At 39.1% G+C, this 18,053-nt stretch overlaps 1 protein-coding gene across 7 annotated transcripts; it reads left to right on the top strand.

Moving 5' to 3' along the window:
• Positions 1-13: 13 nt before the first annotated feature.
• Positions 14-17,075, top strand: fez1 (fasciculation and elongation protein zeta 1 (zygin I); the record flags this gene model as incomplete). Of its 7 annotated transcripts, none has more annotated exons than XM_082549239.1 (10): positions 14-147; positions 4,488-4,840; positions 7,992-8,079; positions 10,882-10,968; positions 11,522-11,687; positions 13,908-14,215; positions 14,750-14,830; positions 15,709-15,784; positions 15,872-15,937; positions 16,091-17,075. In XM_082549239.1, the coding sequence occupies exons 2-10, from the start codon at positions 4,518-4,520 to the stop codon at positions 16,105-16,107; spliced, it is 1,212 nt and encodes a 403-aa protein (XP_082405365.1). In that variant the 5' UTR covers positions 14-147; positions 4,488-4,517. The 7 variants fall into 7 exon arrangements, with proteins under 7 accessions (XP_082405365.1, XP_082405364.1, XP_082405363.1 ...); XM_082549238.1 differs by lacking the exon at positions 14-147 and adding an exon at positions 2,928-3,013; XM_082549237.1 differs by lacking the exon at positions 14-147 and adding an exon at positions 3,777-3,803.
• Between the last annotated feature and the right edge of the window lie 978 nt (positions 17,076-18,053).

Here is an 18,053-nt window from a genome sequence, read left to right as displayed (position 1 = left end):
TCTCGCTCTGTTTTTTCACCCTGGAATGAATGCGACTGCTGCTGCTCATCTCTGGGTTTTGCTGTGAAGGGAGGTGCCTGTTCTTCTTCTCTGAGAAGATCCTGCCTACACACCACGCCAGGACAAAAACGGCTCCTCTAACCACAGGTAATCTGTCTTCTTGTCTGCACTCTAATCCCGATGTCTGTTCTTCCAGTCCTTCCCGTTATTCCGGACCCTCGTTTGCATCTTGCTACCATCTTTGCCTTGTAACCATGGTTTCCTCTCTTCTCTCCCTCCCCCATTACCTCTTTTTTTCCCCTTCCTCTGATGAGCTGATGACATGCACTTGCTTGATTTCCATTTCTGTCATGGCAGTAAATATTGATTTAAAAAGGAATCCTTTTCAGTTTATGTGGGACAAAATCACATTGATATGACTTTTTTATAAGCTTAAAACAATGATTGCTGTAAAAGATGTGACATTTTATTCTATATTCTTAATACACCACAGCCTATTATTTTTAAAAGCACTTAACAAGGCATCATTTGAAAATGCTCAAATGAATTGAGCAAAAGAATGAGGATAAAAGAATTCTTTAGAAAAAAAGAGCAAGGGAGCTGCTCTTTGATTTGTCTGATTCAGCAGTTGCTACTCAAAAATAGAATTAGAGATTTGGTTCCATTGCATTAAATGACCTCTGATGAGTTCAGGCAGTTGGCACTTCCATGCACACCTGAGACCACTACCACTCTCTGTGAAGGTCACATACAAAAAAAGCTGACACACAGATACAGGTACCTGCACATCTCTAACAGCTCCATCTCTATACTGTCACCATTTTTAAGGATGCTGTAAACTCCCACCTTTCCTGTGCCATGGCAAAATATTCCACATCCAGCTTAAACTGACCCAGCAGTAAGCAGAAAGGCTACTGCATGATGGGACGAGTGTTCTTAAGAAATTTAATTTGCAATTTTTGTTCTTAGCCTGCCAGATTTTCAAGCAGCAGTTCATCAATTCCTCCTACAAAGAGTCCCCACGGCGAGGTTTGAGTCAGCCACTAATTTCCATGTCTGTGCTCCTTATTTGGGAGACCAGATCCACCTAATTTGGCCTATTGACAGACACAAGTTGTCAGTCACCATTACATGTGTATGTGTTTGTCTTCTACTGCAGTGTGGACTGAAACAAGAGTTAAGACCATTAATGGGAGATCACTAACAAACAAAGTAAGCGAGCTACACAGTGAGGAGAGTAAGAAAGTAAGGGAGAGATTCTGAAAGACGATATCCGGCTGCAGCACTTTGCTGAGTGCAGCGATGAGAAGGAAGAGGCTCGAACAAGCTTGTTTTTAAATGGACTTCTCTGTACTTACCCATTTACGCCAGGCCACAGTCCAGCAAAGCACAAAGGAGCTAAATTAGTCCTCACTGCTGTCTGACACTGCGTCAGGCAGCCTGAGCAAAGCACAACTTGTCAGAAAAGATGTACTCCAGCACTGACTGTCAGCACCCTTCACTCTCTCTGGTTTTATTAAATTAAATCACATACACATACTATTTTTAATTAACATTTATCAGTGTATACTGGTTTTACTCTTCAGTTAAGTTAACTGAAGTATGATATTTATTTATATATTTTTACTACGAACTGTGTAAACAGTAACAGTAATTCACCAATTTAAATAGATAAATTCTATTAATCTTTTCCACATTTTGGTATCAAGTTTGACACTAGGCACCAACTCTGGAACATAAGCTAAACCACAAACTAATGGAATAAACTTTTGAATATAAGAATCTGAGAACTAATTTCTCAAAGGGAACATTTAACATACCTCATCCTGTAAGTTTTCTCTGTTCTTCTGAAGCTAAGCTTAATTTCACAGGAAAAAATGAAACATACCAAGGTAAATACCGTATTTTTCGGACTTTAAGGCACACGGAATTATAACAAAACGTGACTGAAATCTGCTTCGTAAGCATGTCTCTTAACAGGTGCCATTTTGGGGTCCTTATACAGATACCACAATATTATGTTCTCGCACAGTACGTATTACTCTGCGAGGCTGACTACCGTAGCCGTAATACTCTGACAATCCATCAAGCGGTGCAGCTTCGTAGCTTACCAAAGTCGTACTAAAACATTTTGACATATTTTTCCATGCCGTGTACCACATAAAATCGGTTCGAGGTCAGTAAGCACAACCAGAATTAATACATGAGGCACCCTGTCGATTTTTGAGAAAATTAAATAATTTTAAGTGCGCCTTATAGTCTGAAAAATACGGTACTATAATAAAACAATCAACACAAAAAAGCTGCAATTTGAAACTCTAATGGTCACTTGTGTTTTAGTAAAATTTTACCAATAAATTTGTTTATTTTCTAAAACATTTTGAAATACTGCTCTGAAGTCTGAAGTAAAAGCGTTATGATAGTGTTAAAAAATGATCCTTACCTATATGTTTGTACCACTACTGGAACATGAGTCAGTCCATCTGAATGAGAAGAACGTCTTCAGGTAACATTTATTGTGAACAAACGATACATTGATAGTTAATTAGTTTAGTTAATTAACAGAAAATGAAATGTATCAATATTATATGGATCCTTATATTGTATGTCTATAGTAGCAGTATAGTATGTGTTTATTTGGGGTGCAACGATACACAAAATTCACGGTTCGGTTCGATTCAATACTTTGGTGTCACAGTTCGATATTTTTTCGATACAAAAAAATGTTCATGCCTTTTTAATTTGTCATTTATTAAAATTATAAATATATATTTTAACTCAAAAGTACAGTTTTTAAATTTCATGTTGCTGAAACAACAAAATAATAAAAAAAATTAATCTATCTGATCGAGAAATCACTCTTTGGAAAAGAGAGTTTATTACAGAGAAATGTCTCTTTCCAAAATAAAAGCTATACTATACGCTTCTTCTGGGCTATACTCTCAGCAGCATATTAAACATATCAGGTCCCCATAGGGAGAATCATGTGCTAACGGCTGTCTAAATGACTCGGGTAAAGTTTGTAGCATGCATGCTTGTTGTTTTTGTCTGCTTCCACTTGTCTTTGCACTAGGATGATGTCGGCGTAAATGTGCAGTCATATTCGTTGTGTTCCCACTAGTGCTGTCAGCGTTAATCTCGTTAAAATGACATTAACGCCATAATGCGGCAAATCTCCGTTAACGAGTTAACTCGGATCGTCCGTTGCGTGGGGCTGGATGGTGTCAACAGGTTAACAAGCTAACTGCGCTAGCGTACTAGTTCCCACCAATTGAGCATTGCGTGGCACATCCGACATACTGTTTGACTTTTGTCCATGACGCGCTTACCATCAGGGTTATGCTTCACATGAAAACCAAAATAGTTCCAAAGGCCAGATCTGAATGAGGGTGGGGGAGGTTCAGTTTGCCATGTTGCAACGAGCTTAGCTTCTGTCTTGCTAGCTTGCGCTTCGCTCAGTGGATCTGCGCTCGACAGTGCAGCCTAGGCGGAGTAGTCGAACGCAGATCCACTGAGCGCTCAACACAGACAGCATCGTCAGAAGAAAAGTTGATCGAATAAATAAAACATTTTGTATTGTTCAATAAATATGCATACCGAACCGAAAGCACTGTATCGAATGGTTCAATATCGATACGAGTATTGTTGCACCCCTAGTGTTTATGTATGCTATCTCAACCTGATTGGTTAGGTTTAGGTAATAAAAAGCATGGTTATGTCCAGGAAAGGTTGTGGTGTGGGTTAAAATTGCTCTTAAACAACCATTAAAAAATAATAATCAGCTGAAATGTATGGAATCAAAGGTTTGGGTTTGTTTTTTTAATTCAAATAATTAATCATTAAGGAAAATGTGCTTGGTATAAACTGAATAGACACCAATGATTTGGCCAGATTCCATTAAATATTTTACAGTTCAATTATGTAATAAAACTGCATGGAAAATGTTCATGTAATCCAAAATTATTTTTTCAGTATTTTTTCAGTGTATATCAAGCAAAGCTTTGACCAACACAAAAATAGCACGATTATAATATACAATGTACTTTGTCAAATGGTTCTATAATTTCATGTCCCAGAATATTGAAGCGCTCATCAGTTAAATCATTGTTGGTGTACTTAATTAACTGGTTTACCAGTAAAGCAAACTGGTTCGGTCCCCCCTGGGACCTGGTCCCCTTCTGGCACACCTACCTCTATCTCCTCTTTGTCTAGACGTGCTGGTGTCATTCCACATGAGGACAGAGAGGCATGATTTATGCTAGACCAGATAAATCCTTCTGGGACACTGGTTAATAAAGCAGATGGGGACAGATGGAAATCACGAAAAACCTTTGTGCTGTGACTGACCAGGTCTTTTCTTTAAACACATTTGTGGCCTTGGCTTATTAAGCAACATATGCTCAAACTTAAAATGTCTTGAATTTAAAAGCCCTTCAAAATTCAGCAAAATCAGTTCATTAAATGCTGCATGACTCTGTTTCCTGCAGGACTCAGACATTAACTTGATAGGGGACACTATGGAAGCCCCTCTTGTGTGCTTAGATGAGGAGTTTGAGGACCTCCGGCCCTGTAGGATGGATGAGATGGACCAAAGCCTCATCAACGACTCCTACTCCACCACCACCACCGTCCCCCTGGCCTCCATCACCCGTGAGGAGTTCTCTGAACTGGAAAACTTCTCTGAGATGATGAGCTTCAAGTCAATGGAGGACCTGGTAAATGAGTTTGACGAGAAGCTCAATGTGTGCTTCCACAATTACAACACCAAGACGGAGGGCCTGGCGCCCATACGCAACCAGTCACACAATCAGGAGGACGAGGAGCGACTGCAAGATGAAGAGTAAGTGACACAATATCTGAAGCAAGGTTTACTTATTGGAATCTTTCAGTCTTTAGTCATCTGTTACTGTGTATTTCCAAACAGCTGTGGTAATAAAGGATGTGACACTGTTCAGTGTGTAAACTATAACGAACCCAGAACAATTTGAGCTTAACTTGAGGCACCAATTCTAAACCCAGCTAAAATCCCTTTAAAAACAGAAAAAAAATAAAGTCAGTTTCTGTTACTGCAGATACAGTCTACAAGGGTTTGTTTTATTTGGAATTATCGTAAAAAAAATAATGTTTGAGTGAAAAAGTTATTAATCTATATTCTGTCTTTAAATTTTCTGTCCCTTGGTGAACCTGCAGGATCTCTGCTACAGTTATGTTGACATAGAAAGTATATGAAAGAACATTTTTAGAAACATGCCTAGTCCCCTAAAGAAATACAGGAGGTAGAATATCAACAGACATAAAAAAAAGAACAGCCTTTCATGTTAATCAGTTAGCAATATGCTCATTATGCTTCCATTTACAACACACACACTGGAGGCTGAAACGACTTGGCAGCCTGGAACAAAAGCCAAAACATTTCCACACACAGACCACAACATCCCCAAACATGCAGTCAATCAGCACTGTGACCCCACCCTCCCCACCTCCACCATGTCAGGCTGCATGCTGAATTATTCAGCGTGCAGCGTCGTACGCCTCAGTTGGCTTTGGCTCTGTCCCAGTCTCTGCCTCTCCTCTGACTGCCAGAGCCTCCTCCTCTTGCTAGCAGCTTCTGAGGCGTTCTCTGAATCATGCTAAATATAGCTTGACTGTAGGTGTGACAGCAGAGTTTTTTGGAAAGGATTATATGACTTTGAGCAATGATTAATTTCTGGTGAGAAAAGTGAGCTTTTATTGGTTAATAAAGCTCTGAGTGAGTACAGAGCAGAGTGAAAGGCAGTGGGTGGATTGATACACTAGTGTCATAAATAAGGAAACCATAAGAAATACATTTCAATCAGACATACATGAGTGTTCCATGTTCCTCAGAAGAGTTTGTCCCATGAAGAGGTGGTACTGGTGTTAATGAAACTGGAAGGTTTGCGTTTTGTTATGTCACACAGGAGCAAACAGGAGAAGCTGACACACCAACAAAACTAATCACCAGTCTAAATCTGCAGCTTGGTTGAAAACCCTATGTGGCACATTTTGGAGTAATCCCTGCAGTCCCTGATCTGAAACTCAGCTTTGAGTGAATCTGTCAAGCTGATGGAGAGCTAGAAATTTAAACAGAATGATTCCTGTTGTGTGGCTGCAGGCCAGGAAACACAGCAGGACAGCGTTGGAACATGGACCTCCACTCCCTGTAGGCCAGATGACCAACCATGTCTTATAAACACAGAACGTGCTCTTCATGTGCTGCTCTGGTTTCTGATGTGGTTGTGACTGGTTACGTTGGCTTTACTGCATTTCAATTCTTCAGTTTTATTTATAGGAAAAAGCATCACATAAGAAGACTGGTACCACTTGAAGTGTTATATAAAGCTACAGCCACCAGTCAGCTAGCTAGACTCAGTGTGTAACCAGGCTGAAATAGTAAAAAATGTTCTTACTAGCACTGCCCTTGGCACATACTCATCTGTGATATTAGTGCAGTACTAAATGCAGTAATCCCATCTGGATTTGAAAGCATGTGCGACTAGCTCAAGGCTGTTAAAGAAAGGAAAGATTAGATAAAAATCTTATATAGAATAAGATACTGTATCCTGTAACAATATATTAGAATAGAATAGAATAGAATAGAATAGAATTATCCTTTAATTGTCCCACAAGGGGAAATTTGGTTGTAACAGCAGCCAGAAAGACACATATATAACAAACAGTACACAGGACACAGAACAGAAATATACACATTTTTTCTTACACATTTACATTAAGGACAATAGTTACTATAAACAGAGTACTGTACAGTTATTAAATTAAATAAAATTAACAACAGATAAGAGGCAAACCCAGGTTGTAGTGTAAATCGGTTGATTAAATTATTGTAGTTAAAGCGCAGATGTAAACATCTATGATTGTTGTTTTGATTGTACAGTCTGACAGCTGCAGGGAGGAAGGACCTGCGGAAACGCTCCTTCATGCATCGAGGATATTAGTTATATTAGTTAGTTAGTTAAAATCTGGTATCCTGAAGGGGTGCACAGTATATTTTGTTGGTCAGAAGGTCCTTAATACTGTATAACAGAATAGAAATCCAACAGTTAGAAAATACAGTACAGTGCAAGTTACAGCATGTTGCCTGAACACTTACAGTACACTCAGTGCAGCTGTGCACTGTGTCTACAGTGTGATTGTGGTGTGTTGTTGACACTTCTAAGCAGTTTTTTTCCCCTGTATTCTGATTTAAGCTCTTTAGTTTTAAAGCAATACCAATGCACTTGAAATCACTTTGTAGCGTACTGCCACATTAATATAAAAAGGCAAACTCTGCGACCAGAGCTGTTAATGATCCTGCAAATTAGAATCGCATTGGCAACAAATATACCTCTGAAAACTGTTAACTTTTAGGAAAACTAGAACTAATCTTTGGCCTGGTGTGAGCAGCCATGACACACAGGCATGACTGGTGAGGTAAGCTGCCAGCTCAATGGAGTCCACTGTGTAAGCAGGCAGAGGCAGTGCCACTGGGAGCAGGGAAACAGGCCTCAGCCAACCTCTGAGTGACACACACACACACACACACACACACACACACACACACACACACACACACACACACACACACACACACACAAGCTCAGACACAAAGGACACTTCTCTCCCAGTTTTTACTTCACTCTGCCTCAGACAGACGCTGGGAGAGTTGGAGAACACTTTGTACAATGATGTGAGGAACTTTATCTAAATCTCTGCTGCGGATACCGTTTAACACGTAGTAAGCTGCACTTCTTTTCTATTGTGCACTGCTGCCCTGCAGCCCTGAACTCCACCACAATGAAATATTGACTGAGTTGAAGAATGCTGAACATAGGGCTGAGTACATGGCTTTTTACAATCAGAAAAACAAATCTATTGAGGGCAAAAGCTGAGGGCAAAAATTGTGTCTTTATACTTCTTTTTGATATTTGCTTGAGTAGGTTTGCATTTTGACATGGGTCTGTGTTGTTTTGCAGTGTGTGGGATGCTCTAACTGACAACTACATCGCCACCTGGGACGGCACCGACTCGGAAGGAATCAACGGCAATATCTCTGACCAGGAGGTACATTTCATGCCACGCCTTCATGTTTAGTTTAAATCTAATTAATATAATATAATATACATGTAGGAATAGCTTTGCACTATTTATATGCAAATTTTTATTCTCATCAATAGTAAAAAAGCACCTTGAGATGACTCTTGCTGTAAATTAGTATTAAATATAAACGAATACACTGAACTGATAGCAAACTATTCTGATGAGCATCCTTAGCACTGTGGTGTAATGTGGGTGCTGAATGAATGGGAAGCTCATTCTCTGGTCCACTCTAATGTTTGTTTACACATTTCATCCTTACATGAACACGTCTGACCCAGAAAATTCACCTCACAGTCAAATATTTACATGTTGGTCTATTCGCTTGCTATGAATGGTTAACTACATTCACTAATTTCTGTGTTTGTAAGGATAATAATGATGCTTTTCTTAAAGACAAATGCTGTGTGTCATTATTTTCCATCTCGATGTGCTAAAATGAATTGTATGACTAGTTTCTGCTCCTGTAAAATTCATTTCATGCTGACAATTGAAAGCATGCCTGACCACTCGTGACTGGTCTGGCATTCAGCTAAGCTCTGCCTCCTCCTCCTCTGTTTCCTTGATTGCCTGTCAGATTCAGCTGGACAGCAGACACTTAGTGTTCTACGCCATGTTTGGACTGGTGAAGGCCAGAGGAGCTGTGGTTATCACAGGAGCAGAGGGTGGCTGTGGAAATGTATCACATTCATGCCTTCAAGCTAAAAGTTTTATACCTAGAGAGACACAAAATATTTAACATATGACAGCTTCCTGTGAGGACAATCTTTTCTCTGCATTTATACCTCTGATTGTTTCTCCTGCCACACTTTTTAAATATTATAAAAATGTGGTTCTATTTAACTCGAAATGAGTTGAGCCACAAAATAGATTTTCCTTTTGTAACATGGATATTTATCACTTTCTCATTATTGTATCAGCATGGAGGAATGGATAAACTGTTAAATGCTAAGTTGATAATAAAACGTATGGTAACAGTGCTTAATTAAAAAAATGTTTGGTACATGCACCATCATATGTGATCATGCTATCTATTTGCTCAATAGCACCACAGACAAAGTATAGCTGAGGCTTAATGGAAACCCATAAGTTTTGAACGTTGCTAGAGCAGCCATGATCAAAGTCAAGAGCGCTGCAGCCAACTTAAAAATCAGAAAATTCATCTTCAATAAAAGTTCAAGAGAAAGTGATGTATTTCTCAAATGTTATTTGAAAAATATAAAAACATAGGCTGTTTCACTATAGCTTGCTAATGCTCAGTCATAGTGACCCATCTGCCACTGGGACACAAACGTCAATACAAGAGCATCAAATTTAGGTCAGGCTAATGAGTAATATCACAAACTAACCAGCTCCTATTCGAATGTTTTATTCACTTTTTATATCGATAAATACATTTATAAAAAATATTTAACTCAATATACTTGCGAGTCATTTCAAACTGTTCTGTTAGTGCTGTAGCCCATCTACAGTACCTTTGTGGACCACCAGAGGTGATTCATGTATCACTAACGTAAAAGGTCCAGGAAACGTTGTGAGGAGTAAAGATATTTCACAAAAATATCTCCTCCTGTGGATCCTGCTCACAGTTCAGGTTCAGGAGACAGACACCCTCTCTCTAGCCTCCTCCTTCAATTCCACACGTAAACAGGATGCAGTCTATTTACATGCTTTTAAAAATGGAATGAGTAAGTGGTTTTTAAAATGTGATAGTAATGTAACAGTAAATTATGTAAAACCTTTTAAATATTTAAACATCAGACTTAGAAATGAACTCAAGTGGCCAGTTGGGGTCTGGGCTGGAGGGCTGCTCTCCTGATGTGGGGACCAGGATGGTCTGCTTGTCTCCACCCCAGACTGAAGGGGAGGCATCTCCTGAATCTGGGGGCTGATTGCCTATCTGGGGGTTATTGGTGTTTGGACCTGGGAGTATAAAGTGTGTGTACGGCATCCATTTCTGTGTGTCTCCAAAGAGGGTGTGTGTCTGCCTGTTTGTCTATGTGTACATGTCACCCTCCCCCTCTCTCTTAGAACATCTCAGGCTCCCTCGGGTGTGGGGGCCTATTTCCCCCTGACACATTCCCTGCCAGTGACTGTTGCCCCCATCTGCTGGTGCATTGGTACTTCTCGGTATCTGGGTCTGGAAGCTCGGTTCTGTACTGGCTTGTTCCTGGTGGCTGCTTGGTGGGACCTGGGCCCCCTGGATTTGTCTGCTCTTGGTGGGGGTTGGGGTGTCCTTGGGTCTCGGGCTTGGTCTGCTCCGGTGTAGCCAGTGGAGTCTGTGAGCTTGTCGCTGCAGTCACCTGGGGCGTCTGCACTGTGGCTGCTGGGTGACCCCTCCCCAGGGCTCTCCTTTGCTCTTCTCTGAGTGGGAACTGCGGTTGTCCCTGTGGTGGTCCACCTGGGGCTCTCACGCTCTGGAGGGCCTCTACATTTCTGGGGCCCAGGTCTACTGCTTCAGGTCCTGGGGGATGGGGCTGAGCTCCTGACACCCATTATTAAACATTAAATGGAGAAACTTTATGAACACAAGCACGCTCACGCAGACTACTCTACTTGCCAAAGTGAATCTGTCTACCATTTTTTGCTGGACAGAGCAGGGAAAAAATGAACACAACTCCTGAATGAGCTGTCATTCAAACACACCAATTGATTTTTTTTTTTTTGAATGTGTATTTTCATCAATTACTCCAATGCAAAGACATCAGCATTTGACTCTTGCTGGCATCCTCACCACAGTAATCTGTTGGCATAATTTATCATTTGCAGATTCATGAAAAAGAGGAGGAGGAGATGAATGAGAAGAACGACAATGCCAACTGCCTGAATGAAGAACCTCTTATCACAGCAGATCAGGTCTGAGTGTGTGTGTGTAAAAATCAAGTGAACGGCAAATTTTTTGTGACCAACACGTTTCAGCTTGTGGCCTTCATCAGCGTCATGCCTTCATCAGCGTCATTGCAAAATGTCAAACAGTTTGTGTTTAAATAAAAAACAGGAAACAGAAAAAATCCAAGTGGACCAATCACACCTTCACAAATAAACAAGTTGACCAATTAAATTTAACGAGGTGGTACTGGCTAATTGGCTAATTGGTTAAGCCACAGCCCAAATAGATTCTGGACTGAACCACTACAGATTAAAAGGGGGACACCCCCAAAATGTCTTAAAGTAATACATACTCAAAATTACACAGAAAAATGCAAATAAGTTAAAATAAAAATAAGTACATTAACATTAAAAGAGGGAGAAACAATAACAAAATCTAGTTAAAAACACAGAAACACAAAAGTAAAGTCCACAGAAACTCATTAATAGATAAATCCTCAGTCATGCTTGTAGGGTGTAAACTCTTTAAACAGATTGGTCAGCTTGTTTATTTGTGAATCCCTCCATTTCTGTGTTCAAGGTCATTGAGGAGATAGTTGAAATGATGGAGAATTCTCCAGATCCTGGTGAAACTGAGGAGGATGAGGAGGAAGAGGTCAGTCACTCCTCCTCCAGGACCAATCTGTCCCTGCTAGAAGAGATCAGGCAGCTGTCAGAGGCTTCAAACAACAACTGCTCCTATGAAGGTAAAGCTGTGAATAATCCATGTTTCTGGTTATTTCTTATTTTCATTTGACTTATGCAATGTCCTGACTGAGCTGTTTTAACTAATTTATTCTAATGCTATCGTTCAGGATTACCTCGTAGACTAGATATAATAGACTAGACTTCATAACAAGTGCATATTTTCTGTTAAGTAGCATGTCAGAAATGTGATAATTTCCTATTAAAGTCATCCTTTAGGTCAAAATTAAGGTACATACCTCAAGATAGTAATAAAATACCAAAGGTGTGACTCTTATTTGGTATTATCATCAGTTAAAGCTAAAAACTATAATCACCCTTTTCATAAAAGCTCCAACATGAATCCATTTAAACCTAACGCAAAGATACAATGTTCAGGGAAAAATAAGTCTCAAATACAACTATAACTATCCATCTGTGTACATTAGTTATCTCATTTAGTTAGTTTGAAGATGAGAGTTTAAGAGGTCAATAACTTTTCTTTACAACTAAAAACTGTAAATAATAATTAGTTAACATCAACAGAAACAGCATTAAACATGCAGCACATGCGCATCTGTGCAGGGATTATCAGCTATGTCAGTTAGCATTACCAAGCTAACTTTAGCAAACATGAAATTTTGGCTGCACTGAGAAATCACCATATTAAAAACAAAGTAAAATGGTGGTTGTACAATAAATTAAGCCACCCACAACACTAAATGAGTAAAATAAACCTTTCTTTTTTGGCTACTATATCTAAATGTTGCTTCCATATTTTAGTGGTTTTCAGCTACTTTTACGCTATTTGTACTTCTACTTTTCCACCATTGAGAAGAGCACTCAAAAGGTTACAGATACAGATAGATATTTGGAGTCAAAAGCCTTTTTATATAGTTTAGATTCACAGTTGCAATGTAATGACAAAAAAATTGCCCCGTGACTGACACGATATGTGTGTCATAATATGAACACCCTGCACAATAATCACCTTGCAAATTGGTCACATGTACCAAAGTGGTGGAAACACCTCATGTTTAACCCTTTAAGACCTACCATAGAACCAAGGCCGCAAGAGCTTACTTTATATTTTTACATGCTGTAGTGCCATTTTTGGGAGTATTTCAAGTTGCTATGCATCAATACAACTGTTATAGCCCATATTTTAATAATATGTATGCATTAAGTCCATAGTAACTACATAAATTGCAAAAAAGTGCATTTTTTTATGCAATTTTTGAAAAGCTATATGTGGAAGGAAACTCCTCTGGTTTCATATACAAAAAAAATTATTGCGCTAGCTTACACGGTTCCGTTCTACAGGGATTTAAAAATAGTTACGCAAAACCATGAAGAAACCAGCTGTTTTGTTCACATTGTCTTCTTTTTTAAAATAACTGGCTAACACTCTCTAACACCATTCTTTTTTTCTCGGGAATTTTACTATATGAAACAAGTAAATACTGTACAGTGGACGAATGGATACATGGATCAAAGACAAACGTGTTTTTTAGGAAATTAAGTATTTAATAATGCTGATAAAATTATTTTTTTCAAGTATCTGGGGGAAGTGTATACTAATTAAAGAGCCTTGGTCTTATTGTGAAATTTAATTGCAGTTAGAGAGATTTAAATAAAAATAAAAATAAAAATAATAATTTCAAAATCGATATTCACTCATGTATTCATTTTGTTATTTCACAATTCTTTTTTAAATGGTGGAGACTTTACGTGCAGTAAATGGACGTTATGGCACTATATCTAGTGTGGGTGTAATATAATATTATTTTCTGCCTCAACATGCATTTTACATGATCAAATTTGTAATTCAAAAAAACTTCCCAGTTGAGCTAAAGCATTACAGTATGAGCAGCCACAGACAACGTCTTTAGGCATCTGCGATGTAATATAATGATTACACTGTACCAGCTGCATTGTCAGAAATGTTTCTCCCAAGCTGCTGTTTTGTTTGTGTTCTTTTTACAAAATACTGATTGCACTTCCTTCCTTTATACGCTGAGCTATCATCAGGGACTGCTCATTATGTTATTCATACAACAGTACCTTATTCATATAGCAAAATTACCCTGGGCCGCATTAGTATACATTACTGGTAATTAATACTGTCACAGTGGCACCGATTCCCAATAGTCAGACTATTCAAAGAATATTATTTTACTGTTAGCATCCTGCTTAACTCTAATGATTCCCACAACCTTTCCGCTCTCAAATCCATCCTGCAGGCCTGAGCCTGATGCCCAGCTCAGCGCTTGTTGAGCTGCTGCACCGGGTGGAAGTCGCCATCCGTGAGTACTCAGAGGAGCTCGTCAGCCAGTTGGCTCGTCGTGATGAGCTGGAGTTTGAGAAAGAGGTGAAGAACACATTCATCACGGCACTAATGGAGGTGCAGAACAGGCAGAAGGAGCAACGAGACAGCAGCAAACGCAGACGTCGGGACAAGGCCATGAGCCTGCAGGGGGGAGGGACAGTGCCTGTGAATGGAGGCAACGATAGCTCCACAGGCCAGAAGACAGGGACCATGCTTGTTAAGGTGGGTAATGGTGCTAATCTCAAATATTAACAATATGAGGCATTTTATGAATGTGCAGATTTCTTTTTTAAACTTTTCACTGTAAATTACAGGAAGGTAAAACAAGAATGCCTGCAAGCTCTTCCTTTCCCCATCCTCTTTAACTGTTAGTATAATGGATATCTAAAGGCCATTAGCCTCTAAATTATCTTCCAGGAAAGATTATAAAGTGGCTGTGACCCATCATCTATGTACAGTAACTGCCCAGTGCAGTCCTATCCAGCAAAAGAGAAACTGCCTAATGGGTTTCCTCTCCATTCGATGTAGCAGCAGTCTGAGTGCTGTGAGTCTGGATCTTGGTACCTTACTCTCTGTTACTGAACTAATATGAGCATACCGATGGCTTAAGGAAGTGGATGCAATATATACAATAAATTGCACAATGATACCATGCTGAAATCTGCTGAAGAATAATTTAAAAAATGAATTTTGTCATATGAATTGGTAGTTTGTAATAATGGTCACTATATCTTTGTATGTGTGTGTGTCCTACAGCGTTTCAGCATGGAGGGAATTTCCAACATTCTACAAACAGGCATCAGACAGACATTTGGAAGCACAGGGAATGACAAGCAGGTAAGGTTTAAATGTTTTAAATAAAAAACAAAAAAACCCAAACAAACATGCACAGATGAGCCAACCCATTATGAATACTCACAGATGGAGCAAATTATATAATGACATATTTAGGCGTTCTCGTTTCATTAGACGGTAAGTGAACAGTTGGTTCTTGTAGTCAGCCGTGAGTGTAAGGCGACTGGCCATCCTTAGGCGTAAGGATGGCCAGTCGGCTGTGTCAGAGAACCTCCTGAAACTAGAAAGCCTGTTAGATGCCTCTGGTGAACAGCTGCAACCACCAGCTGGAACCAGCTACATGGTTTTGACTTCTCAAGGTTCACTGGTGCAAAGAAAATAAAGGCTACCTTAGCTGGCCTGAACTCAGCTAATGCACTGTGGAAAGAAGACCAGCAGGTGTAAGGGTGAAGATCTCCAACTGTATACTGTATGTTGACAGAGGTTTTCTCGGTACTTAGATTGGTTTGCAATGATGGACGGTTCAGATTCAAAGTTTGGTGTTCTTAGAGCTATACTGCAAAACAGGAGCCGGACTAATCCTGGTGACTTCAGGCTTAATCCAGTATTTCAGTAGTACGAAGGTGGCTGACGTCATGCCAGGGCACATCTCCATGACTTAACAGAATTTCATGATATTTTGTCAAAAGTAGCTTGACAAATTGATACTACTCTCATGTTACTTGTAATGTAAAGCTACAAGTAACTCACTAGCTTGATTGCACTTTGGTTGAACAAAATTCTAATTTAAACAAACAAACAAAAAAGTCTAATTTAAAAGAAAAGAAAAAGAGAGAAATGTAATCCTTCAGATTAACAGAGGCTACTTATTACTCTCTTATTAGTCTGAGAAAGCCTTCTGAACCTTTATTCTGTTTCAGTACCTAAACACGGTTATTCCATATGAGAAGAAAAGCACCCCTCCATCTGTTGATGACCTGCAGATGCTCACAAAGAGTAAGACCACACCAGAACATCTGTAATAGAGCCAAATAAAAGGCAGAAGTAGTACATTCAGCCTTGTTGTCTGCTTTTTTCATGCAGTACTCTATGCCATGAAGGAGGACAGTGAGAAGGTGCCTACACTGCTGACCGACTACATCTTAAAAGGTAAATGCAAACACAGTCTTCTACTTACTTTTGTAGCGTTTTACACAGCACAGTGGAAAACAGGGACATTTTCTGTTCTTGAAATATTGCCTGTCTGAACTTCTTGGATGTTGGAAACTATATCAAGGCAGTTTGTTCTGTCTTCCTCTTCAGTCCTGTGTCCTACCTAAAGCGCCACCAAGCCAGAGGCAGCAGTGTGATGGAAACTTCCTTCTCCAAGGGCATTTCTGACCTTACTTTCCTCTGGTTCAAGCTGCATGACCTCCCCTCTTTTACCATTACCAACTATGGATCCTCACCATCAACATTATCATATTCACCTCAACTAAAACTACTGCCTTTCGCTGAGCTCACTTCCTCCCTTCCCTGCGCATCAAACTCAGGCCACAAAACGGTGACCATCTGAATAACAAGTGGAACAGCTGATTCCCACTTTTAACAGACTTCACTTATGGAGCATGACATAATGACCATAACACCACTTTGGTACAGTGATAGCGTTATTACTGCTTTCTTTTCCTTCATTACTTTACTTTCTCTTGTTTTTAATTCTAACAGAATTTCATTGATTTTTGAAATCATAAAATGACCTCTTAACCAGTGATGGTTTTGTACATTGATTCTTTTCATAAGGACTACACTGTCAGAAAAATTAAACTACATACTGCATCCACACACGTCTTCGTATGGTTTCTGATTAAAAAAGTGATTAATCTGAATACAAAAGCCATGCACTTTTATCTGCCAACTTAGCACTGTTACTCCGTGTACAGGAGCGGAAACAATACTATTACGGGTGCAGTGCAGTGAATTACAAAGCTTTTTTTCTTTACTTTTTGCTTTTTGCTAATTATCCAGTGCTCTTCTGACTTGTTTCTAATTTCTTTTTACGTGTATCTAAATATTTGATATGGACTCTGTTTATTTTGTACTTTTATTTACTGTGTCATCAGAGTGACAGGTATCTGTGCATTCATCCCTATCCAACTACATGGAGATATATCAGTGGATATCATCCCCCGATGAAAGAAGCTCATTTCAACAGAGTTGTGCATATTAGCATATTTATGACTTCCTTTGTGTCATGTAGGTGAATGTTACATCGCTAATTGCAAATTCTAATAAACATTCTACCCCAGTTGTGTGTTCATTTGCTTCTGTTTTGCATTTAGTATGATCACTCCTGATAAATTACACAAGTTTTTTTTCTTTTTCTTTTTTCATTTGAATCTATTCTTTGGAAACTTTGACTTTTACAAGTTATCAAAAAAGACAGACAAAAATGTTTATTTCCTCAGGACTACTGTGTGAGTGCAATTTTGACTGGGGATACACATGTAGTTTCTAATATTCCAGTCCAATAATATATATCCTAATATTCCAATATGTCTGGATGTGTTTCAACAGCTGCCAAATGGCCAAGATGCTTTTAGAAGCTCTTATGTTTCTGTAATGTGTCTAAAATTTGGCAAAGACTTTTTTTTGAGAAGGATCTTTATCGGATGCTGATAATACCTACATTTAGAAAAAAACAGGAATTCAGTGCACAATGTTCCTGCTCACTGCAAATTTATTGTGACTAAAGAGATTATTTAAAAATGATTATTATTTGTTTCAAAACAAAAAAAATTCTCACTTTCCATGAAAACAAACTCTACAATTATAAGTATTTTATCATATTTCTGCCCTATATTAAACAAACACAGATTTATTGAGGACAGTATAAATCAGGCTTACACAATTCAGCCATACGCCACATCTGTGAAATAGTAAGATCTTGCTCAAGCTCTGTCATGATAGGAGGCAATAAGATGCAGGGTTTATTCAGCACGGACTACTTTTATTGAACTGTAGCACCAGTGTACGTGGCTACATCAATTTTCCAAAAACATACAGTGTTCCAGCGACCTCTAGTGGCCGGCCCCATAGTAGCCTTACTAGTACAAGAAAAATAAATCTCACAACATCTTCCCCTTTAACAAAAGTACTTTAAATATAAAACAGTGTTGTCAGAACGTACGACATCACAGGGGTAGACTACCCTCAGTCCTGATAAGGTATTATTCTGCCCTTAGAACATAGAAAGGAGATAGTCCTCAGTCTCCCTTTGGAGCAT

The sequence above is a fragment of the Aulonocara stuartgranti genome (assembly GCF_965226115.1).
Source record: "Aulonocara stuartgranti genome assembly, chromosome: 10".
Classification (NCBI taxonomy): Eukaryota; Metazoa; Chordata; class Actinopteri; order Cichliformes; family Cichlidae; genus Aulonocara; species Aulonocara stuartgranti.
Note: the sequence above shows the minus strand (reverse complement) of the source record. Positions and strands in the feature narration are given on the sequence as shown.